The sequence below is a fragment of the Pristiophorus japonicus genome, chromosome 13 (genome assembly GCF_044704955.1).
Source record: "Pristiophorus japonicus isolate sPriJap1 chromosome 13, sPriJap1.hap1, whole genome shotgun sequence".
In the NCBI taxonomy this organism is placed as follows: Eukaryota; Metazoa; Chordata; class Chondrichthyes; family Pristiophoridae; genus Pristiophorus; species Pristiophorus japonicus.
This window is the reverse complement of record NC_091989.1, coordinates 173,983,939-174,009,188: the sequence shown is the minus strand read 5'-3', so window position 1 is coordinate 174,009,188 and position 25,250 is coordinate 173,983,939. Positions and strand designations below refer to the sequence as shown.

At 42.0% G+C, this 25,250-nt stretch overlaps 1 protein-coding gene across 3 annotated transcripts; it reads left to right on the top strand.

The window, feature by feature from the left end:
* Positions 1–848: 848 nt before the first annotated feature.
* On the top strand, positions 849–24,378 carry cenpn (centromere protein N). Of its 3 annotated transcripts, none has more exons than XM_070898276.1 (11): positions 849–875; positions 4,356–4,533; positions 5,939–5,984; positions 8,423–8,482; positions 8,593–8,672; positions 11,597–11,767; positions 16,384–16,485; positions 17,100–17,157; positions 18,578–18,687; positions 19,732–19,858; positions 20,262–24,378. In XM_070898276.1, the coding sequence occupies exons 2-11, from the start codon at positions 4,366–4,368 to the stop codon at positions 20,372–20,374; spliced, it is 1,035 nt and encodes a 344-aa protein (XP_070754377.1). In that variant the 5' UTR covers positions 849–875; positions 4,356–4,365; the 3' UTR covers positions 20,375–24,378. The 3 variants fall into 3 exon arrangements, with proteins under 3 accessions (XP_070754377.1, XP_070754378.1, XP_070754379.1); XM_070898277.1 differs by lacking the exon at positions 849–875 and adding an exon at positions 901–999; XM_070898278.1 differs by lacking the exon at positions 849–875 and adding an exon at positions 2,411–2,506.
* The last annotated feature ends 872 nt before the right edge of the window (positions 24,379–25,250 follow it).

Below are 25,250 nucleotides of genomic sequence, written 5' to 3'. Positions count from 1 at the left end.
CATAGTCCCTGTCTCAGGTGGGACAGGCAGTCATTGAGGGAAAGGTTGGTTGGGACTGGTTTGCTGCATGCTCTTTCCGCTGCCTGCGCTTGGTTTCTGCATGCTCTCGGCGACGAGACTTGAGATGCTCAGCACCCTCCCAGATGCACTTCTTCCACTTAGGGCAGTCTTTGGCCAGGGACTCCCAGGTGTCAGTGGGGATGTTGCACTTTATCAAGGAGGCTTTGAGGGTGTCCTTAAAACATTTCCGCCGCCGACCTTTGGCTGATTTTCCGTGAAGGAGTTCCGAGTATAACGCTTGCTTTGGGAGTCTCGTGTCTGGCATGCGGACTACGTGGCCTGCCCAGTGGAGCTGATCGAGTGTGGTCAGTGCTTCAATGCTGAGAATGTTAGCCTGGTCGAGGACGCTAACGTTGGTGCGTCTGTTCTCCCAGGGGATTTGCAGGATCTTGCGGAGACATCGTTGGTGTCGTTTCCCCAGCGACTTGAGGCGTCTGCTGTACATGGTCCTTCACCACACGGACTGCAGCGGTTCAAGAAGGCGGCTCACCGCCACCTTCTCAAGGGCAATCAGGGATGGGTGATATCCCAGGGACAAATACACACACACACACACAGAAAAAAATGACAAGTCTTTGATCCTCACCACCACTCAGAGATAGGTGCTGCCCCAACAAGATGCTGAGTATCTGCTGCAATTTTCTGTTTCATTGTTAAGTTTTGCAGCAGGCAGCTGCATTCCCGCCTCGCCAAGGCGGGTGGCGCTGTGCTGGGAGGAGGGGCGCAGGGGCCAGGCTAACGGCCGCGCCGCTGATTGGCTGTTTTTAAATAAAGGCTTTTGGCGGGGCCGGGTGGTTCGGGGCGCGCGTTGTGAGGTAAGGCACTGTGCTCCCGGGTTGTCGTGACAGACAATACAGCCCGCGGGCGGCGGCGATGGCGATAAATTCCAGTCTTCGGCACTGTTTGTTTTTCCCTTGGCACGCTTTAAACTTATTGCAGGTCAAAATATATTTTTAAATCCTCAGCCTCTCCTGGTCCTTGTCACGGGAAAACTCCCCAGGGCCGACCTGTTGTGGAGATTTGTGACATCTGTCGAGACTTGCATTTCTATAGCGCCTTTCACCACCACAGGACGTCCCCAAAGCCCCTTTCCAATATGCGCACAGCAAGATCCCACAACAATGACCAGATCATCTGTTTTTTGTTTTAGTGATGTTGATTTCAGGGATAAAATGTTGTGTCCCAGAATTCCGAGGGTCACTGTTCCCCCATCCTCCCTTTCTTGACTAGTTCCCACTATTCAGGATTTTTTTTTTATATCTGAGTGGGCAGACGGATAGTTTTAACGTCCCATCTGAAAGACGGCACCTCTGACAGTGTGGCACCCCCTCAGCACTGCACTGGGAGTGTCAGTCTCGGTAGTTGTGCACCAGTCGCTGGAGTGGAGTCTCTGCACTCATCACCTGACTGAGCTGAGAGTGCTGCCCGCTTATTTTGTAACATAAAGGTGTCTCATAGTGTTGGTTATCTTTGTATATAGTGCATCACTGATTTTATATCTTTTATAAGGTGTCAGCTGTGCTCGGTTGGCAGCACCCTCGCCGCTGAGTTAGAAGGTTCAAGACTTGCTCCAGAGATTTGAGCACTTGATGTAGGCTGACAGTGCTGCACTGCCGGAGGTGCTGTCTTTTGAAAGAAATGTTACATAGAAACATAGAAAATAGGTGCAGGAGTAGGCCATTCGGCCCTTCTAGCCTGCACCGCCATTCAATGAGTTCATGGCTGAACATTCAACTTCAGTACCCCATTCCTGCTTTCTCGCCATACCCCTTGATCCCCCTAGCAGTAAGGACCTCATCTAACTCCTTTTTGAATATATTTAGTGAATTGGCCTCAACAACTTTCTGTGGTAGAGAATTCCACAGGTTCACCACTCTCTAGGTGAAGAAGTTCCTCCGCATCTCGGTCCTAAATGGCTTACCCCTTATCCTTAGACTGTGACCCCTGGTTCTGGACTTCCCCAACATTGGGAACATTCTTACTGCATCTAACCTGTCTAACCCCGTCAGAATTTTATATGTTTCTATGAGGTCCCCTCTCATTCTTCTGAACTCCAGTGAATACAAGCCCAGTTGATCCAGTCTTTCTTGATAGGTCAGTCCCGCCATCCCGGGAATCAGTCTGGTGAACCTTCGCTGCACTCCCTCCAATAGCAAGAATGTCCTTCCTCAGGTTAGGAGACCAAAACTGTACACAATACTCCAGGTGTGGCCTCACCAATGCCCTGTACAACTGTAGCAACACCTCCCTGCCCCTGTACTCAAATCCCCTTGCTATGAAGGCCAACATGCCATTTGCTTTCTTAACCGCCTGCTGCACCTGCATGCCAACCTTCAATGTTAAACCGAGGTCTTGTCTGCTCTCTCTGGTGAAAGGTCCCATGTGAAGAAGATCCAGGGTGTACTCTCTGATGTTTGGGACAATATTTATCTATAAACTAACATTGGTAAAATGATTTATCTGGTCATTATTACATTTCTGTTTGTGGGAGCTTTCTGTGTGCAAATGCTGTTAGGTTTCTCTACATTAGAGCAGGTACTGCACCAAGAACATTTCAGTGGCTGTGTGGTGCTTTGGAACAAAGTAATTGGTGGAAGGTTCAGAGCAGGGTTGAGGAGAACCTTTTTCACTGAGAGGGTGGTGGGGGGCTGTAAATCAGTGCCTGAAAGGATGGTAGAGGCAAGAAATGTTCAGCACATTTAAAAAGTACTTGGATATGCACTTGAAGTGCTGTAATCTACAAAGCTGCAAACCAAGAACTGGAACATGGGATTAGACTGGATAGCTCTTTGGCTAGTGCAGACATGATGGCTGGAATGACTTCCAGCTATAGTTATGAGGAGAAACATGAGCTGTTGAGACTATTTCCACTGGAGCAGAGAAGGCTAAAGGAAGATTTAAGGGGTTTTAAAATTATGAAGTGTTTTGATAATTAAGAGGAAAATACTATTTCCTCTGGTTGGGGAGTTAGTGATGAGGGGTATTCATATCATTGAGTGAGGTTGGTGAAATTTCTTTATGCAAAGAGTTGGAGTATGGAATGCTTTGCCACAAGGAGTGTTTGAAGCAGAGAGCATGGCATCTTTTAAGGAGAAATTTAATAAATATTTGAAGCAGAGAAAAGTACAGGGGCACACATGACTCTGCCTACTTGAGACATTGAGAAATGTTAATGTTAAACATATTTGTCTCCTGAGAGAAGAGAAAGTTACTGAATGATATAGTCAGTCCATTATATATGCTTTAGGAAATGTAATTATAACAAGGATATCTTCTTAACTGTGCCTTTTGAGTATACATGTAGCTCCAGGTAGCTAAAATAGGCTGTGGTTTTCACTGGTGGAATCCCAACCTGCAGTTGATCAGATGGACTTTGCACCTGACCCATGACTTGTGCTGATTTTTCTGCAGTTGGGTTATATGGGCATACTTTAGGCAGGTTCCCAGTGGGATACCTATATCTCTTAATACCCTTACCTAACAAAAATCTATCAATCTCAATTCACTAGACTCAATTTGTTGGGAGAGAGAGTTCCAGATTTCCAGTACCCTTTGTGTGAAGGAAGTGTTTCTTGACATCACCCCTGGCCTAGCTCTAATTTTAATGTTGAGCCCTCTTGTCTGGAATTCCACCCAGCCATGATCGGATCAGCCATGATCGTATTAAATGGCGGAGCAGGCTCGAGGGGCCATATGGCCTACTCTCTCCTATTTCTTATGTTCTTACCCCCCCCCCCCCCCCCCCCATTTACTATTCTAGTTGTCACATGCTACAATGATAATGGAGTTATTGACAAATCATACTAATCGATTTCTATCATAGTCTAAAACAAACCCAGACATGGTGTGAGGAAAACTCCAGTGATGGAGAGCATTGGGGTCCAAAGTCACCTGTTCCTCCCAAGCATGATGTACTTCCTGTCTCAAATTACTTGTACTGTATCCAAAATATATATTTTCTGAAAGAAATCTTATCTAATTTGAATTAATCAGAACTATCTGCTTCCACTGTCTCCTTGGAAAGGCTGTGTCATAGTTGGACCACTCGATTCTGGTGTAGCAGGTTATCAATAGTTGCACAGTTTATCAGTCATCCATACCCCCCTCGCTAGTTTATGATTTAAATGTGTGGTTTTAACTTTCAATAGCTAATAGAATAGCATTTGACACACAAGCTCTTAACTCCGAGGTGAGAGTGCTGCCACTTAGCCACGACTGACACCTTAAGGCCTATTGTTTGTTTTCTCCTCCACAATACAATTTCAGTAATGTTTTTTTAATGTACTATTATAAAGGTGCCTGGAGATGGATGGGATTGAATACCTGATTAAGGTGCTTTCGTGGATTCGAATGGTTGATTTCCCCAAGTTGCTGAAGGCCTGGGATTTTCTATCCAAAAGAGAACTACAGAGAGTGAGCTTCCACAAAAATACACGCAAAGAACTGATTTTGCAGTTGGTTGAACTTTGTAAGGTATTGTACAATGTTTACAAAATGACTCGTGGGCGACTGATAAATTAGCATCCGATTTTATAAGTAAGAGATAGCAGGGATTTCTGTAATTGTCCTTTAGCCTTTCCTAACCAAACATGGGCCGATTACAGTAGTTGTGTATTTTATTTTTTGACATCTCATTCTTCACGCCTTTCCCAAGAAATTGATTCCAGCAATGCTGCCCAGGATTAGTTGTTGGGAGATGCACAAGAGTGACCAAGAATGGCTTGTGTGCATGGCCCCTCTCTTAATGGAATGGCTTGAGTTTTGAAACATGCTGTGGATAATAGGGAATTTACCACTCTGATGTGCAGTGCTGTATTATCAAACATTGAAAATTGTTTTGCAAGCATTTCTTTAGTGGTTCTGGATGCAAATTTGTTGTACTGTGTGGTGTTGACTTATCCAGACAAGAACAATCCCTTATCTGTGATGAGATAGTTGCTGCCTGCAAGAGCAGTGGCAAGGACACACTGTAGTTGAACTTGCTCTCTGAGTGAGGAACAGAAAAACTAATTAAGGGTCCTGTTCTTGATTGTATTGGGTGAGACAAGGATCAGGTTTAATTGTTGTATTCTCCCATGGTAAAATGGCCTACCAGACATTGAGGATGGCCATTGGTTGCAGTTAACAGCGGGCTGCTAACTTGTGCCCTACTATGAGGCACTACCTTCAGCAGAGAAGAGAAGACAATTAAAAATGTATTCTAGATAACCTAAAACCATTAGTAAGATGAGTTGAAGCTGAAATGTGCTTTTGTTTATGTTCAATTTGACTTGCTTTTAAACTGGGAGTACAGGCCAGTGTGATGATGTGGAGTTTTTGCGTTCCCACCTCTCAAATCCATTCTGCACTCCAGGATTCCTTGTGATCATAGTCAAGACAACAGGTCAAAGAATGAGTACGAATGGAAATTGCCACTGTTGAGGCTTGTTGCAAAAGCATAACTTTTGTACAAGAGAGAATAAAAATTGAACCGCTGAGTCTGGAGCAAAGGATCTATTTAACCAAATTAATTTGTGTGCCTTGTTAATCTCCTCATCAATACATGGCTTCTCTGGCATTAACTCGTGTTTTGATTTTCTCCTCTTCTCAGTGGAAGGAACCCCTTAGCAGTCTCTTCAGGAAACCTTGACTGCACTTTTGGCAGAGAATACATTTGAATATTTTAGAACCAGCATTTTGAATTTGCCCATTTATAAAATATTGAAAAGTGCTGTTTCTTTTTAAGCGAGCGCATGTACATTTTATGGTGACACAATATTGCATGCTAACTTCTTTGGTTTACAGAACAGAATAGTTTGCTGCTGTTTTTCGATGGCTTTGAACATTTTATAGCTTTTTAAAAAATGTTTATTGATGCATTTGTTAAAATTTATTCTAGGACAATGGAGTAACCCTAAAACAAGTAGCAGATTTAGAGATTATTTGTAAGTATTGCTATCTTTTTCATTGCACATTAGGAATGGCTTTTTTTTTTGTAACCAATTTGCAGCAGAACTTTTACTATTAAATTCTAGATTATTGTTATTAAGGGGCCTAGATAGAATGGATAGGAAGGACCTATTTCCTTTAGCAGTGAGCTCGATAACCAGGGGGCATAGATTTAAAGTAATTGGTAGAAGGATTGAGTTGAAGAGCCTTTTTCACCGAGTGTGTTGGGAGTCTGGAACTCACTGCCTGGAAGGGTTGTATACGTAGAAGCTCTCATCACATTTAAAAAGTACTTGGATATGCACTTGAAGAACCATAATCTGCTATGGACCAAGAGCTGGAAAGTGGGATTAGGCAGGATAGCTCTTTTTCGGCCGGCACAGACATAATGGGCCGAATGACCTCCTGTGCCGTAAATTTCTGTGATTCTATTCAATGATTAAATTTAACAGTCGCGATCAGACCTTTCTATACTTATTAACATACGGGGATCTGTTTCTGCTTCGCACTCATGCAAGATGCTAGCTTTGCATTCTGTTTGAAATGTTATCAAAAGAAATGTTAATTGTTTAATGGAGGAATAAGCACAGAATCCAAATAGGTGAAGAATCCAATTGTAGTTTTCGAAAGGATCTTGACATTCAGCGTTCCAATTTTGAATTTTGTTTTTATAGTTTTGATATTACTAGTTAGTTTATGTAAATGTTTAAACCATTTGACGTGTTAGAACGCGAATAAATCACCCAATGGCTGGTTAAGACTTGAGTTGAAGAACCATTTAGATCAGTAGGCTTCACATTCACTCCTGAGTCTCTTTTTGCAGCTGGCTGATTTCACCTTTTGTAATTTGGATACCACAATTGGCTTTAGCGCTGAGCTGGGTTCAGGAAGGTGGCGTTGATGTTAAATAGCCTGTCAACATTCACTATTTAGCCTCACAAATGAGCTCTTGAGAGTATATCTTCCAGGATAACTGGCATTGCCCATGGAGCATCACTCCATCAAGAAGCGTCCACATTTTTGGGTGGGTTGGGCGGGCGGGGGTAATACTAGCAGGTAAAAAAGAAACATGAGTGGGGGAAGTATCTAAGAAAGCTTCACATTAATAGAAAAAGACATTGAATCTGTTTGTTGTTCATGTTGAAAGGTTTGTGAAATGAAGGTTGCAATCTTGAGGTTTTAGCTTTTGTGACCGTTGTTAATCGAAACATAGAAAATAGGTGCAGGAGTAGGCCATTCGGCCCTTCGAGCCTGCACCATCATTCAATAAGATCATGGCTGATCATTCACCTCAGTACCCCTTTCCTGCTTTCTCTCCATACCCCTTGATCCCTTTAGCCGCAAGGGCCATATCTAACTCCCTCTTGAATATATCCAATGAACTGGTATCAACAACTCTGCGGCAGGGAATTCCACAGGTTAACAACTCTGTGAAGAAGTTTCTCCTCATCTCAGTCCTAAATGTCCTGCCCCATCAGAATGTTGTATGTTTCTGAGATCCCCTCTCATCCTTCTAAACTCCAATGTATAAAGGCCCAGTTGGTCCAATCTCTCCTCATGTGTCAGTCCAGCCATCCCGAGAATCAGTCTGATGAACCTTCGCTGCACTCCCTCAATAGCAAGAACGTCTTTCCTCAGATTAGGAGACCAAAACTGAACACAATATTCCAGGTGAGGCCTCACCAAGGCCCTGTACAACTGCAGTAAGACCTCCCTGCTCCTATACTCAAATCCCCTAGCTATGAAGGCCAACATACAATTTGCCTTCTTCGCCGCCTGCTGTACCTGCATGCCAACTTTCGATGACTGATGAACCATGACACCCAGATCTCGTTGCACCTCCCCTTTTCCTAATCTGCCTGTAATTGTATACGAATGGAAGTAACAAAGAATGATTAATATGCTTGCTCTGTATAATGTGTTTTGTAAGAATGTAATAGAAATTGGTATAGAATTTGATGCTAACTTACATTCAGAATAGTTGTTGGCCAAACCTGAGGTCAGGCAGACATGCTGGCGATCATAAGATTTATTATATTTCCAGCTTAATTCATTAAACTTGTTTCATTTTGTATGGCTTGTATGTTATGCAAAAATGGATGTCTACAAGCCAATGATTGCTATATTTTAGCAGAACGATTGAATACCATTCATCGTCAAGGTGCTACATCTCTTTGTGAAATTTGATGAGAAACTTGTTGGTAGAGTGGGACTATTCATCTGCAAAGAACTAGTAACTTTAATCAATATGGCCAGAGAATCCAGGAACACTGGATGCTGGAAATCTAAAATCTAAACAGAAAATGCAGGAATTACACAGGCCATGAGCACCTGACGAGACGATAGCATTACAACCCAAAATTTCAACTTTCTCCGATTCTGTTCACAAGATGTTTAAGTTGTGTTTTATTTTCTGAACGGTATCCGTCTTCAGATAATAGTGCGAACCCTCAGAAGAGAAAATGGAATTCCTATCAAATGTTTAGCTCAAAAGGTACGTAAATCATCCTTCACTTTGCTATGCCCACTTCAATTCACAGCATTTAGTATCTGCTTCCTTTCTGTTGCAGTATGCTGATTCAAAATTGCTTAATTACTTTTCAGGTGGCAAGGAAGCAAACTTATTTGATTTTGGAGACTTCAGAAAAACATTTGAAAGAAATCTTAAAATGCTCATCAGAAATGTAAGTTGCAAAAATTGAGGAATAACTGTCTTTACCTCCCTCAGCCAGAACACAATTTTGGATATGTTTTAGCAAGTGCAATGTTAAGAGACTATATAAATTTATATTATTACATTGTCAAAGCGTGTCAGCTGTGGCTCAGTTGGTAGCACTCTCTCCTGAGTCAGAAGGTTGTGGGATGAAGTCCCACTCCAGCGATTTGAGCGCAAAAATCTAGGCTGATCCTCCAGTGCAGTGTTGGAGGTGCCATCTTTCGGATGAGGTGTTAAATTGAGGCCTCGTCTGCTCCCTCAGATGGACGTAAAAAATCCCATGGCACTTTCCGAAAAAGAGCAGGGGAATTACATAGAAACATAGAAAATAGGTGCAGGAGTAGGCCATTCGCCCCTTCGAGGCTGCACCACCATTCAATAAGATCATGGTTGATTATTCCCTCAGTACCCCTTTCCTGCTTTCTCTCCATACCTCTTGATCCCCTTAGCCGTAAGGGGATCTCTCTTGAATATATCCAATGAACTGGCATCAATAACTCTCTGCGGCAGGGAATTCCACAGGTTAACAACTCTCTGCATGAAGAAGTTTCTCCTCCTCTCAGTCCTAAATGGCCTACCCCTTATCGTTGGACTGTGTCCCCTGGTTCTGGACTTCCCCAACATCGGGAACATTCTAACCGCGTCTAACCTGTCCAGTCCCGTCAGAATCTTATATGTTTCTATGAATCTTGTATGTCCCCGGTGTCCTGGTCAATATTTATCCCTCAATCGTTATCTGGTCATTATCACATAATCCCACGGTTTGTGGGAGCTTGCTGTGTGTAAATTGACTACTGCGTTTCCCTACATTACAACAGTGACTACACTTAGTCTTTTCTCTTTGTAAAGCACTTGTTTTTGAGATGTTTTTAAAAATTCTTTCACTGGATGTGTGTGTCACTGTGAAGGCCAGCATTTATTGCCCATTCCTAATTGCCCTTGAGACGGTGGTGGTGAGCTGCCATTTCAGTTAAGAGTCCACCACATTGCTGTGGTTCTAGAGTCACGTATAGGCCAAATTGGGTAAGGACGGCAGACTTCTTTCCCTAAAGGGCATTAGTGAACCAGATGGATTTTTATGACAATCTGGTAGTTTCATGGTCACAATTACTGATACTAATGTTTTATTCCAGATTTATTTAATTGAAAATTTAAATTCCCCAGCTGCTGTGGTGAGATTTGAGCTCCTATGGATCATTAGTCCAGACCTCTGGATTACTAGTCCAGTAACATATCCACAATGTTATATATAAAAAAAGACTTGCATTTATGTAGCGCCTTTCACGACCACCGGATGACTCAAAGCGCTTTACAGCCAATTAAGTATTTTTCGGGTGCAGTCACTGTTGTAATTTGGGAAATGTGACCAATGTCTTGTTTTTGGTTGCGCCACCCTTTTTAAGGGGCTGCATGGCCAATTCACAGTTTGCGCAACTTAACATTAAGAAAGCTGGTCCCAGGCTGTGCGGAACCGGCAAATAGCTGCGCGGCCACGCAACTTGGAGGGAACATTGGTGGTCACTGTTATGCAGTCAAACTCGGTGTCCATTATGCATCAGTAACCATCCCAGAAAGAGCAAAAAGGTGAATGACTAATCAACATCATTTTTTGATTGTTAGTTGAGGGCAGACACTACATCCTGCACTTCAAATAGTGGCATGGAATCTTAAAAGCATTCTCCTCAACTCCAGGGACAGTGCTGCATGGAAGTTTCTAGGTTTTATGTTAAATCCTGGGTGGGACTTCATCTATGATCTTTTGATCCATCTGAGTGCTCCCAACTGAACCAAGCCGATGGGGCTGGATTTTTGCCGTGTTTGCGACTGGGTTTTTGCCGCGATTTGACCCTCCGCGGTGAAAACCCGATCATCGACCTCTTTGTGGCGGTGCTTCCACGTACCGCCGGGGAGAGGTGCGCCGACGTGCAACGATGCAAATTGCGTTTGCGTCCTACTTTCAGCACACTCCCAACCCTTCTGCCGCACCCAGAATACCGACCGGGTCAAACCTGTCGGTACAGCCCTGCCAGCAGCGGTAAGTATGAAGGCCTACAAAAAGGCACGTTAACATTTTTATTTTTAAATTATTTTGCAGCGATATAGGTAAGTATTTTCTGAGAGTCTTGTGAATGTTTTTTGGGGAGGGAAATTCCCCCACCCCCCCCCCCCCACCCAAAGACCTCTCTTGCAACGCTACCGGCCCTGGACTAAAGTTGCCGAAACTCGCGGTTTGCGCCGTGAATCCTCATGCAACGCCTATTTTACTGATTCAGTAAATGCCAAAAGTTAGGCCGAAGAATGGTGGTGCAGCGAAAACGATAATTTTGCCGTAAAACTACCATTTTCGCAAAAATCCAGCCCAATGCACATTTGCATGATGAAATTAAAACTGAGACAATGGTCGGGGAGAAGTAACTGCCAGAAACCTTCAAAATATAAAGAGGAAATGCTGGCGGTACACAGCAGGTCTGTCAGTAATTTTTAAAAACCTGTGGGGTTCATCAGAACTTTCAGTTCAATGTGTAATTCCAGCATTTAAAAAAATAAAACTTCCTAACTAGCATTATTGTCAAATCAAACTTCTGTCCAATGTTCTGGGTTGTTTGCAGATGCATTGAATAACCCAAGATCCTGGAACAAGTGGATGACTGGGTGAAGCTATAACAGATGGGTTAAATTGTCGCTTTCCTTTTACAAAGCACAAGCTCTTACAATGTCCTATGAACTTCGATCTTGTTTCACTCCAGCAAGCTGTTGGCCCCTATCCATTTAGGTTTATGCTGTGCTCACTGGCGTATTGCAGACTGTCATTTTTGTAACATCTCCATTGATTTTAAATAGTGCTGTTAACTATATTTTAATTTGAATTACAATTTATTTTTCCTCCCATAGGTCACAGTCAACATTTTACAACGTGGGGAAGCAGTTTGGATCCGAATCGCTTGGGGCAAACGGCACTCCCCACCTAACCAGCTAAGGGCAACATACGCAGTGTACTACCCGCAGACTCCTTATGTCTTCATGTCTAATCTTGCTGCACAGTACAGAGTGTTTATTTCTCAGGTAAAAAGGCACTGCTTTGATTTTATCTGCATTATGTTGGTCAGTAGACTGTTGTGTTTTCCATTTCCACCCCCTCCCCTGCCCCTTTTTTAAAAAAAAACAAATCCTATACTGTACCATTTCTGCCCTTGCCTCTACCCATCTCTGCCAGTAAGCCAGTTCATGCAGTTTTCTAAAGTTTTATTTTTAAACTCGTCTCCCAAAGAATATAACTTAAACTATAGGAACAGCCCATTGAGCTCAAGTTAGGTCATTATGGATCTTTGTTCCTTCACTGAACTAGCTGGTTTCTTATTTCAAAAGGTTAAAAACTAAGTATAGTGTAGGTACTTATAAGAACATAAGAAATAGGAGCAGGAGTAGGCCATACGGCCTCTCGAGCCTGCTCCGCCATTTAATACGATCATGGCTGATCCGATCATGGACTCAGCTCCACTTCCCTGTCTGCTCCCCATAACCCCTTATTCCCTTATCGGTTAAGAAACTGTCTATCTCTGTCTTAAATTTATTCAATGTCCCATCTTCCACAGCTCTCTGAGGCAGCAAATTCCACAGATTAACAACCCTCAGAGAAGATATTCCTCCTCATCTCAGTTTTAAATGGGTGGCCCCTTATTCTATTATGCCCCCTAGTTCTAATCTCGCCTATCAGTGGAAACATCCTCTCTGCATCCACCTTGTCAAGCCCCCTCATAATCTTATAAGTTTCGATAAGATCACCTCTCATTCTTCTGAATTCCAATGAGTCAAGGCCCAACCTACTCAACCTTTCCTCATAAGTCAAGCCCTTCATCTCCAGAATCAATCTAATGAACCTTCACTGAACTGCCTCCAAAGCAAGTATATCCTTTTGTAAATATGGAAACCAAAACTGCACGCAGTATTCCAGGTGTGGCCTCACCAATACCCTGTATAACTGTAGCAAGACTTCCCTGCTTTTATACTCCATCCCCTTTGCAATAAAGGCCAAGATTCCACTGGCTTCCTGATGACTTGCTGTACCTGCATACTAACCTTTTGTGTTTCATGCACAAGTACCCCCAGGTTCCGCTGTACTGCAGCACTTTGCAATCTTTCTCCATTTAAATAATAACTTGCTCTTTGATTTTTTTTTCTCTGCCAAAGTGCATGACCTCACACTTTCCAACATTATACTCCATCTGCCAAATTTTTGCCCACTCACTTAGCTTGTCTGTCCTTTTGCAGATTTTTGTGTCCTCATGCATTGCTTTTCCTCCCATCTTTGTATCGTCAGCAAACTTGGCTACGTTACACTCTGTCCTTTCTTCCAAGTCGTTAATATAGATTGTAAATAGTTGGGGTCCCAGCACTGATCCCTGTGGCACCCCACTAGTTACTGATTGCCAACCCGAGAATGAACCATTTATCCCGACTGTTTTCTGTTAGTTAGCCAATCCTCTATCCATGCTAATACATTGCTGCCAACTCCATGAACTTTTATCTTATGCAGTACCCTTTTATGTGGCACCTTGTCAAATGCCTTCTGGAAGTCCAAATACACCACAACCACTGGTTCCCCTTTATCCACCCTGTTCGTTACATCCTGAAAGAATTCCAGCAAATTTGTCAAACATGACTTCCCCTTCATAAATCCATGCTGACTCTGCCTGACCGAATTATGCTTTTCCAAATGTCCTGCTACTGCTTCTTTAATAATGGACTCCAACATTTTCCCAACCACAGATGTTAGGCTAACTGGTCTATAGTTTCTTGCTTTTTGCCTGACTCCTTTTTTTAAATAGGGGCATTACATTTGCAGTTTCCAATCTGCTGGGACCTCCTGAGAATCCAGGGAATTTTGGTAAATTACAACCAATTCATCCACAATCCCTGCTGCTACTTCTCAAGACCCTAGGATGCAAGCGATCAGGTCCAGGGGATTTATCCGCCTTTAGTTCTATTATCTTACTGAGTACCACCTCATTAGTGATTGTGTTAAGTTCCTCTTTACCCCCCCCCCCCCCCCCCAAGAGCCCCTTGACTATCCACTGTTGGGATATTGTTAGTGTCTGACTGATAGCGTAAAGACTGATACAAAATATTTGTTCAGAGTTTTTGCCATCTCCATGTTCCCCATTACAAATTCCCCAGTCTCGTTCTCTAAGGGACCAACATTTACTTTCGCCAATCTTCCTTTTCATATAGAAACTCTTGCTATCTGTTTTTATATTTTGTGCTAGTTTACTTTCATAGTCTATCTTCCCTTTCTTAATCATTTTTTTAGTCATTCTTTGCTGGCTTTTACAAGCTTCCCAATCTTCTGTCCTCCCACTAGTTTTGGCCACTTTGTATGCCCTTGTTTTTAATTGGATACTGTCCTTTATTTCTTTAGTTAGCCACGGATGGCTATCTTTTCTCTTACACCCTTTCCTCCTCATTAGAATATATTTTTCTTGAGAGTTGTGAAATATCTCCTTAAATGTACGCCACTGTTCGTCAACCGTCCTACGCTTTAATCTATTTTCCCAGTCCACTTTAGCCAACTCTGCCCTCATACCTTCATAGTCTCCTTTTATTTAAGCTTAGTTCGCTAGTTTGAGATCCAACTTTCTCACCCTCCATCTGAATTTGAAATTCAACCATGTTATGATCACTCATACCAAGGGGATCCTTTACTCGGAGATTGCTTATTAATCCTGTCTCATTACACAGGACCAGATCTAAGATAGCCTGCCCCCTGGTTGGCTCTGTTACATACTGCTCAAGGAGCCCGTCCATTATGCACTCTATGAAGGCTCCCCTGACCAATTTGATTTGTCCAATCGATATGGAGGTTAAAATCACCCATGATTATTGTTCCCTTTACAAGCCTCCACTATTTCCTGGTTTCTGCTCCGACCAATAGAGTTGCTACTGTTAGAGGGCCTATAGACTACACCCACCAGTGACTTTTTTCCCCTTATTATTCCTTATCTCCAACTACTTGAGTTGTGTGATCCCCTAGTTTCCTCTACCATCTGTAACCGGGGCCCAGGAGAGGCGAGGGCCCAGGGGCAGCATGGGCCAGCCCACACTGCGATATGTGCGCGCATTAGGTCCGTGCAGCTGAGCCGGTCTCCAGTCATCTTGGGTAATCCTTGCCACTGGACCAAGACCTAGCTTTGTCAAGCCCATGTGGTGGCTGGTGTGCAACGGCCATCACACACACAAAAAATCCATGCACAGGTATTTCCACACATCAAGATGTAGTTCGGGATCTGGAATATTAGGTCCTTCATTGAAGCACCCGTGAACTTTTTGGTGTGGAAGCAAGACATCCTCGCTTCTGCCTATGATGATATGTGGGGGGAGCCTACTGCAAATACTGACACACCTGGGGACCCTGATTAATATTCTAAAAGGTAGTATTGGAAATGCAGTGCGAAAATTGCAGAAAATGTTAATTGGTATACTGCAATAGAAATATCGGGCAAATAAGTCAATGGATGAAAAAGAATTGCACCCTCTTGTGGCCTTCCAACGGGCCCTGGACTGAAAAGGTTTGCCTTGGTTCTTCCTGTATTGCTTGTGTATGATCCAAGAATTGGATTTGAATTGGTTACAAGTGCACTTGCTGAAAAGGTTCCTACTTTTACTGTTTGTTCCTAACCCATTTGTTGAACTGATTTGTGTGCTCTCCCTGTGGGTATGAATTTTTTATTATTTTTTTTTTTAAGTTGAAGGAGCTCCAACTCAGCTTTTTTTTTTAAAAAATAAAGGTTAATCTTTTCAAACAACTAAACTCCAGTATTCTACTTTCCATGTAACTTTGGCATGAGTTTGGCTGGACTGCATTAAACAGTTTGAGTATATTATCTGAATGGCGGCAGATTAGGAAAAGGGGAGGTGCAACGAGACCTGGGTGTCATGGTACATCAGTCATTGAAAGTTGGCATGCAGGTACAGCAGGCAGTAAAGAAGGCAAATGTTGGCCTTCATAGCTAGGGGATTTGAGTATAGGAGCAGGGAGGTCTTACTGCAGTTGTACAGGACCTTAGTGAGGCCTCACCTGGAAGATTGTGTTCAGTTTTGGTCTCCTAATCTGAGGAAGGACATTCTTGCTATTGAGGGAAGGTTCACCAGACTGATTCCCGGGATGGCAGGACTGACGTATGAGGAGAGACTGGATCGACTGGGCCTGTATTCACTGGAGTTTAGAAGGATGAGATGGGAACTCATAGAAACATATAAAATTCTGACGGGACTGGACAGGTTAGATGCAGGAAGAATGTTCCCGAACCAGAGGACATAATCTAAGGATAAGGGGTAAGGCATTTAGGACTGAGATGAGGAGAAACTAATTCACTGAGTTGTTAACCTGTGGAATTCCCTACCGCAGAGTTGTTGATGCCAGTTCATTGGATATATTCAAGAGGGAGTTGGATATGGCCCTTAAGGCTAAAGGGATCAAGGGGTATGGAGAGAAAGCAGGAACGGGGTACTGAGGGAATGATCGGCCACGATATTGAATGGTGGTGCAGGTTCGAATGGCTTACTCCTGCACCTATTTTCTATGTTTCTATGTGTCACTCCTTGCTTAGAATTTGGTTTGTGCTTATTACTAGGAACCGGTGTTAAAAATGGAAGTTTCTAATTTGGCTGCATTTGCTTTACAGGCACTGGTTGTTGCTACTGAGCATAACATGCTCAAAGAGATGGATCTTCGGGGCCGTTGCTTGGACTCCCTCCGAGACATCGCTCTTAAACGATTTAATCCGGTAACACAAAGCATTCTTTTCCCCTCAGTAAAACTTTTATTGCAAACCAGACTCTGTCCCTTGACTTTGAGCTGGATTGATTACTTGGAAGTTAATGTTGTGCCTTTTTCCCTTTCCCACCCAATTATCCGATGTGAGTCAAGCGTTGCACGTGTAGTCTTGGATTGCACTGATTTCTGCTCTGGAGCAGTGACCATAGTGTCCAAGATTAGGGAGGATGCCAGCTATTACATCCTCCAGTTAGAGCCACAGTCCAACAGACCTGTTGCCTTAGTGTCTGTCAGTATTTACTGTCCGCGTGAGAAAATAGTCCTAATCACATTTGTCCGCCAAGTTCCCATATCTCGTCATTTCCTCCCACCACCACTGGCAAACTCTCAGCTGTCTTGCCCCTATTCTCCAGAACTCTCCCTTTCTGCCTTTAAAAGATTTTTCAAAACCCAACTCATCGACCAATGTTTTGGTCATCTCTCCCACAAGGAGTTGGCATTTGTACCTTTCTTCCTCTGTGAAGCATCTTGGGAAGTTGTTCTATGTTAATGTTGCTATTTAAATAAAGGTGTGGTTGCATTTGGGATGTTGGAGCTTTATCTTCTAATTTATTTTAATTTCAGGCACTTTCTACACATCACAGAAAATCTTTACAACCGCTAAACACCAGCCAGGAATCTGGTAATGTTTTATTTTATTATTTCAACACAGTTACAATCACGTATGTTGTGACAGCAATCTAATGATTTAAGTAGAATGTGATGGTTTGCCATTTGAGAAGTGCTTTGCACTGGAGGCAGTGGTAGCATTTTACTATTGCTCAAAATGTTGTATTTAGGTTTGACACTTTTTGGGGCAGGAGTTGCTTGTTTATAATTCTGTATTTGTAGGTGTCCTTACCCTCATTCTTGATTGCAATAAGTCCTGCGATTTTGTTGTGGAAAAGCTTTCTTTGGGGAAGGTGGTGGAGGAGAGTTTTAGCCATGTAAACAACAGATTTATTTTATGCAGAATCTCTGTTTATTGGCCGTTGGGGGATGGAAGTTTTTAGTCTGGCAGTAAATTTATTAAATGCTCTTCCTGACAAGCTTGAGCTTTGGGTTAATTTTATATACCATATATCTATGACGAAACAGATCAAGTATACGCAACAGTGGAATGCTGCACATCCATCCACACAAGTTATTGGTTAGAAGCTATGTTACTGTTCCACACGGGTCGCTTGCCAGCTTCACAATGGGACATTTTGCACATGTGCAAAATTTTGTGTGGGCAACACAGTCCGTTCACAGGATTGCACAGCCAAAAAAAGATTATGGGGAACATTGGGTAGGAGGCGTGTGATGATTTTCTTTTTTGCAGTGGCCCCACATTTGAGTGCCAGCTAGTGGCTCTGTGTGTACTACACTCTCCTCTGAGTCAGAAGGTTGTGGGTTCAAGTCCCACTCCAGAGACTTGAGCAAAAACTTTAGGCTGACACTCCAGTGCAGTACTGAGGGAATGCTGCATTGTTGGAGAAGCAGTACTGAGGGAACGCTGCACTGTCTGAGGTGCTGTCTTTCAGATGAGGCTTTAAATGTCGGCTGGACTTAAAAAATTCCACGGCATTATTTCGAAGAAGTGTGGGGGAGTTATCCCTGGTGTCCTGGCCAATATTTATCTCTCAATCAACATAACATAAAAACAGATTATCTGGTCATTATCACATTGCTGTTTGTGGGATTGTGCAATTTGCTGTGTGCAAATTGGCTGCCACGTTTCCCACATTACAACTGTGACTACACTTCAAAAAGTACTTCATTGGCTGTAAAGCGCTTTGAGCCGTCCGATGGTTGTGAAAGGCGCTATATAAAAGCAAGTTTTTCTTTCTTGCAGCTGTCCAGCATAGTGGGCTTCCATTGACTTTTTAAAACAAACATTTAGCAAGATTGGACTTCAGCTCTTAACTAGTCTGCTTGTTGCTCCTCTGATAAAACTGGTTTGTATATAGTGTTCTGCTGAATAGCAGAAATGATTCACTTGGTCTCTAATCTGGACAGAATGTTGACTAACGTTTATATATTCATCTAAGCATTTCCTTCTCTTTTTCCCTCCAATCAAGATCAGAGAATCACTGTAGAAAATCTCAAAGAGAAAGAAGATGTCAAAAGATTATCATTGGCAGCATTTGGAGAGGGGTCATTACCAAAACTGGAGGAAGTTCACTACAGGGTGTGTATTGAACGACACTGCAGTGTCTCGCTTTGATTTGATATACTATGACCTTCAATATATTGCTTGGCTGTGAGTCTTTCTCAATTGGAAAACCATGTAACCTTCTGCTGTATAATATACTTTGTAGAATATAATTTCTAGAGATTGTCAGCTTGGCTCAGTCAGTGATGGCGCTCATTTTTTACATAGCATTTACAGCACAGAATTAGGCCATTTGGCCCAACAGGGCTTGAGCAAATAATCTGACTCTTCAATGCAGGGCAGTATTGACAGCCTGAGATGCTGTCTTTCAAATGAGTCATTAAATTGAGGTCTCCTCTACCTGTTCAGGTGGAGGGTAAAAGATCTCATGGCATAATTTGAAGAGGACCAGGGGAGTCTACCAGTGTCTTGGCCAGCATTTATTCCTCGACCAACACCACCACCACTTTATTTTTTTGTCCGCTTTCTGGTAAGGTTTTAAGGTAATTGGCAAAAGTACCAGAGATGAGATGAATTTTTTTTTAATGCAGCGCGATGTTGTGATCTGGAATGCACTGCCTGAAAGGGTGGTGGAAGCAGATTCAATAATAACTTTCAAAAGGGAGTTGGATAAATACTGGAAGGTCGGCAAACTTGCATGGCTATTGGAAAGGGCAGGGGAGCGGGACTAATTGGATCAAACAACCGACACAGAATCATTCTATTATTCTCTTTTCCCGACTTCACTGATGACATTTATTTCTTGCTGGGGTGCAGTTGAGCATTTGGGTGTAATCCTTGGCGGCAAACCATTCATCCACGGGGACCATCGCAGTCAATTCTGTCCACATGTGTTTCCAGCAGGGATTACTGACGGGTGATGAGGAGTAGGAATCCCTGACTGATTCATTTCCACCTCTAGTGCAGTCTGGAGGAAAGCTTTTATAAATGAAAAAAAACAGAAATAGTCCGTTTCAATCTGAAAAGGATTTATCGATTTAAGATATTTTAGTACTGCTGTTCATTTGCCAATTGTTACTGTATCACTTACTATAATACCTAATGTATTTTTCTGGTCAGTTACAAACGGTCTTTAAGGATGAACACAACATGGGGATTTTATCAGACAGAAAAAAACCGTTCCGATGTATTGCAAAATTTTCCAGTCCAAATATTCTTGAATCGTTGAGAGCACTGCCAGCATTAGGTAGGTATATCCTGTGCTCCTATTCATTGCCTTGTGTCTGCCTATTATATTTTTCCTGTCATCCCTACAATAATCACTAGTATAGAATCATAAATATAGAGTCTAGTTTTATCGTGAAAATGTCCAGTACCCTCATTTGTGAATTTCTCACAAAAAATACCTGCTATGCATCAGTGATGCTCTATTGCTGATCTTTTATTGAGTTGCTACTTGTTAATGAGTCTCTCTAGATTTTAAAATTGGTGCAAAGCTCACTTCTAATTTGCTACGTTTGGCTTGTTCAGGTTGAATGTGACAAGGCAAAAGTTTGTAGAATATCTAAAGTGAAGGTTTGGTAATGGAAGACTTGTAGCAGTAATTCTGCTGGTATAATAACCATGGCAATTTTTGTGTTTTTTTTTAGGGATTGCTGACGTTCCCATTTCAACCATGTTCAGCAGTATTCCAGAAAAGGGGAAGAACTATTTCAAAATAACAGACAAAAGGGCTGCCTGGCATGATACGCCAGTCCCTTGACTCCATAGTCCAAGGACATTCTGTAAATGCTTGTATGTTTCCTGTGGAAAACTTGCCTCTTCTGTGCTGTAATGTAGCTTTAGATTTCCCCCATGTCTGCTGACCAAAATTTTGCACAATGTGAATGGTGTGGCATTGTTGACATTATTTCTTGACCTTTCAATCTTAATTATTCAGGAGAAGCAGTTCACGTATTCCTCTAAATTTAAAAAAAAAAATATCCTTTGGCATAATGTCCTGTGGGGATAGGGAGTTTATACATTGGAAAGGAATAATTTTATTTTTTTTCTTACTATTTTTCGGTTCTCCTTTTACAGGAGTGGGGGAATTGAGCTTGGTCGGCTGTGCTGCCCCTTGCGGTGTTATATCCTGTTGACACTATTTGTCTGGACTTAAAGGTACATAACAGCCATTGGTCTATGCAGCCGAAAGAGTGTGGCATCCATGGAACCATAACCTACCAACGAGTTAAAGAATTCACTAACAAATTTGGTTATTTTCTCTCCCTCTCTCTTTCCTCCCCCACCCCCACAAAGGTCGTGATATCTCCGAATACTTGATCCAGCTCTGAAATTAACTTTAAAGCATTGGTTTTCGAACATTTTTCTGTGTGGGAGGTTCCCTGCATATACTGAAACACCCCCAATCCCTGCAATCTTGGCTTGCAAAAGATGGAAATATGGTGCTATTGCAGTTTTTTCTTGCAATAGCATTGAGAAAGCAAATGTCTCACCCCATGGCAACCCCTTGCTGACGCCAGTTGATCAAAATTATGCTTCACTAGTCTGCTTTGCCAACCACACATTTTTTTTTTAAAGAAATGCAAGGGATTTTAAACTCCTAATTATTCTAGACATTTAGCAAATTGCCTCTTAGAAACGGCTAGAAAGGAAGGTTGTACTTTTTCTCCCTTTTTGCTTTTAAAATATTCTTCACTTCCCTTTCTTTGCTCCTCCTCCTGCAATTGTCTGATTTTACTTTTGTTACTGTTGGTCTTTAGGAATACCAAAAGTCTACTTTTCCCATCAATTTCCCATTAAGATCTGATTTCTCCCCCAACAGGCACACCTTGTATACTACAATATTGTGAAATTCTAAGTTCTGACAATCAGTCCAGTTTTATATTTAAAAATTGAAACGTAATCGGGTAATGTTGCACATAAAATAATTTTGGGATATCCAACCAAAGCTTCATTACAGTGAACTTTACCTTTTAATGTAAGCCCAAGTTAGTGGGTTAGCATGCATACTGTCAGCTTCCTGTATTTAACCAGTGGGATGTAATGTAATGTTAAATAATAAATGTCTATTTCTAATCTTTGGTTGGAAAGAATTAAGTCAGCCGTAAAGTTCAAGAAAATAGCTACCTTTTCTTATATTTTTTGGAAGATTGTATGTATTTTTATTTTCATAAGAAAACCTATTGGCCTAGAAGTTCGTCTCTGGATGTATTGCATCGGCCGGCTGTGATATGCAGTGACTGATGTTCAATTCCATTGACTGCAGTGGACCTGAATATCAGGTGCTGTGTATAACCGGCGGCCGGGCCAATCCGATACAGGGTCGAGACTAATTTCTAGGCCATTGTGTTTTTTAGGGTGGGGGGGTATATCTTCTCTTACTCTTGCAATATTATAGTTGCAGATCTTTTTGAAACAAGGCCCACTAATTCCTTAATTGCCAAAAAAGCCAGGCTCTCTACAATGACTGTGTGTCAAGTTTAGGGAGGCTTTTTGTTTAAATCCCTGCTTTGACTATCATTTGGACTTTATTTCACTTAGTAAACAAGTTTGACTTGCACTTGCCAGGTTGTATTTTTTTTTTTGCCAATGATTGCTCCCATTTTAGGCAGGGAAGTAATGAGAATTTAGCAGACTATTAGATCATTGGGCATAATTAACATTCTGCTGCAAGCAGGGTCATCCTACATGCCTGCCGAAGCGAAGCATGTAGCTAAGTTTCATTTTGGGGTGAGGGGAGATTGGGGTGCTAAAGTGGTCCAGCTCCACCAGTTTTTAACCTGTAAGCTCTGGTTTAAGGTAGAATTTCTTAGCAAGAAAACTGCATATGTGTGAAATTTTTCCATCGTATTCATTTGCTCTTAGCCCATATAGGTCACTGCTCCCCTTTCGTTATCTGAAATCTTGCGTTTTACTTGATTTTTGGATCTAGTTTCAAATATCTGAATTACTTCAAGGTACTGGATCTCCACAACCAATAATCAGTACTCGAGTCTGCTGTTTCCAGTCCTGTTCCACCAGGAGATGTTTTCTGTATGAAATAATTCAATGCACTGTCTTGCATTTCTTGAGCTCAGTTTAAAACTGAAACCGTGCAAACACTTTTGAGTTTGAGCTTTTGTCCTGTGGGTGTCCCTGTGCCCTCCAGTGCTCCACCCAAGTGTAAATTCATGCGAGACTTGACGGTGAGCCCAATACAATCCACATATGTTCACTTAGTGGATAGCAATCAGAAATGGAAACTCTTAACCAATTTTCCTTTCGAATCCTTGGGGTGCGGAGATAAATTGTATCACCCGGACTGAAAATACTAACTCGGCACAGACTGGGGAATTGAACCCGAGCCTTGCTGGTCTCCATGCCTCAATTACTTGATGCGGAAACCTGTTTAGATATTGGGCTATCCAAGTCACTAATGACGAAGATCTAACTGGATGAATAATATAGCCTCATTATAATCACCTCATTAAAGGTTTCTACATGCAGTCCAAAGGAGATTTGTTGGAGCAGGACTGACATTCCAATTTTGATGGGGCTGAATTGCAGTCCAGTCTTGCTTGTGAAATTGGGAATCTTGCTCTGGATGTGCTTGACATGCATTTGCACAATATAAAGTTGTTTAAAAGTTTTGTTTACATGTGTGTAATAAATTTTTGTGGTTACTTCTGATCTCTACTTGGTTTGTTTGTGTTTATAAACCCCATATATTGTACAGTTCAACAACAATTTGTATAGTGCATTTAATATAGTAAAATGCCCCGAGGCGTTTCACAGGCGTGATTATAAAGCAAAATTTGACACCAAGCCACATGAAGAAATTAGGGCAGGTTACCAAAAGCTTGGCCAAAGAGGTAGGTTTTAAGAAGCGTCTTAAAGGAGGAAAGAGAGGAACAGTTATTTTTTTTCCTGCCCCACTGCAAAAGCTGGTGACTTATACTGGGGTTTGCTTCCAGAGTTGCCAGCAACCTTTTGATACCTCATCCAAGCAGTCATTCATCAAATGAGGGAATCATTGGATATTAAGAGAATCAAGGGATGTGTGCAGGAAAGTGGAGTTGAGGTAGGAGATGAGCCATGATCTCATAGAAGGGTGGAGCAGGCTCAAGGGGCCAAATGGCCTACTCCTGCTCCTATTTTTTATGTAGACTGGTTATTCAATGGGGGAGACTTCACACCCAAGCATCATTCAACGTTCACGTGTGTGTGTGTGTGTATATAATATATATACATACACAATCTAGCGGGTCTTATTTTTTTAAACTCCTGGAATGCTGAGATCAGTTGGAATTCCCTATTGCCATCTGTTTGAGATTGGCTAACACAGGACTGACCAGAAATTGTGCCTAGCACCTGTTTCCATTGGTCAGTTCTAGACTGGGCAATATCTTTGCCAACAGAACCATCTGGGCAGGGGCGCTGTGAATGCACAGGTCACATTTTATTGTGACACTTCAAGGTAGATCCACGTTGGGCAATGGTCCACATTTACAATTTTACTTTAACTGTTTTACTTGTGATCAGAACTAGAGACTAAGCTTTATTTAATTTCAAAATGAGATGCATTAAAATAGGTTATATATTTTAAACCAAAATAAGTAAATCTTAATCCAAATGGGCAACAGGTTGTCAATTTTTTTTAAATCAGGTGTCTGTTCTCATAAGAATATGCAGCGGTCAGAATCACTTCAAATAGCAGCAGAATGTTGGTAGACATGACATTGGGGAATAATTGTAAAAAGATATTTGTAAATAGTTTGGTTGTGATGTGTTCTGTCATTTAATAAACATCTTTGTTCAGAGTTCTACTTTATGCACATCTGAAATTATTTTTGATAAAAAAATGAAATATAATTATGTCAAACATGTACATTGTTGGCATCAATTGGGTTTGCCTGATGCCGCATTTCTTTCACCTCTTTACCCTGACTGATTTTAAAATTTGGCAAAAGGTCGGGACGCTACGGGCAAGTTTCACTCATTTGAATTAACTTGTATTGGTTTACCAGTGATTTATTTTGATGCAGCTCACTCTTTTTAAAATAAATAAACACAGTTCCACGTTTATATACATCTGCCAGCAGTTTTCACTGTTATTGACCCTAACATTCACCTTAATGTTATAAGAATTAGGAGCAGGAATAGGCCATTCAGCCCTTCGAGCCTGCTCTGCCATTCAGTAAGATTGTGGCTGATCTTCTACCTCAATTCTATTTTCCTGCACTATCCCCATATCCCTTGATTCCCTTCATATTCAAAAATCTATCTCTGTCTTGAATATACTCAAAGACTAAGCTGCTACAGCCCTCTGGGGTAGAGAATTCCAAAGATTTATCACCCTCTGAGTGAAGAAATGTCTCCTCATCTCAGTCCTAAATGGCTGACCTCTTATTCTGAGACTGTAACCCCTGGTTCCAGACTCCCAGCCAGGGGAAACATCCTCCCTGCATCTACCCTGTCAAGCCCTGTAAGAATTTTGTATGTTTCAATGAGATCACCTCATTTTTCTAAACTCAAGAGAATTTCAGCCTAGTCTATTCAATCTCTCCTCATGGGACAATTCCCCCATCCCAGGAATCCGTCTGGTGAGCCTTCATTGCACTCCCTCTATGGCAAGGAGACCCAAACTGTACACAATA

Excerpts from the sequence above, each read along its gene's own strand:
- cenpn (XM_070898276.1), top strand. The coding sequence starts at position 4,366 with ATGGATGGGATTGAATACCTGATTAAGGTGCTTTCGTGGATTCGAATG. Across the intron at positions 5,985-8,422 it reads AGCAGATTTAGAGATTATTT|ATAATAGTGCGAACCCTCAG; the intron begins GTAAGTATTGCT and ends ATCCGTCTTCAG. Across the intron at positions 11,768-16,383 it reads ACAGAGTGTTTATTTCTCAG|GCACTGGTTGTTGCTACTGA; the intron begins GTAAAAAGGCAC and ends TTTGCTTTACAG.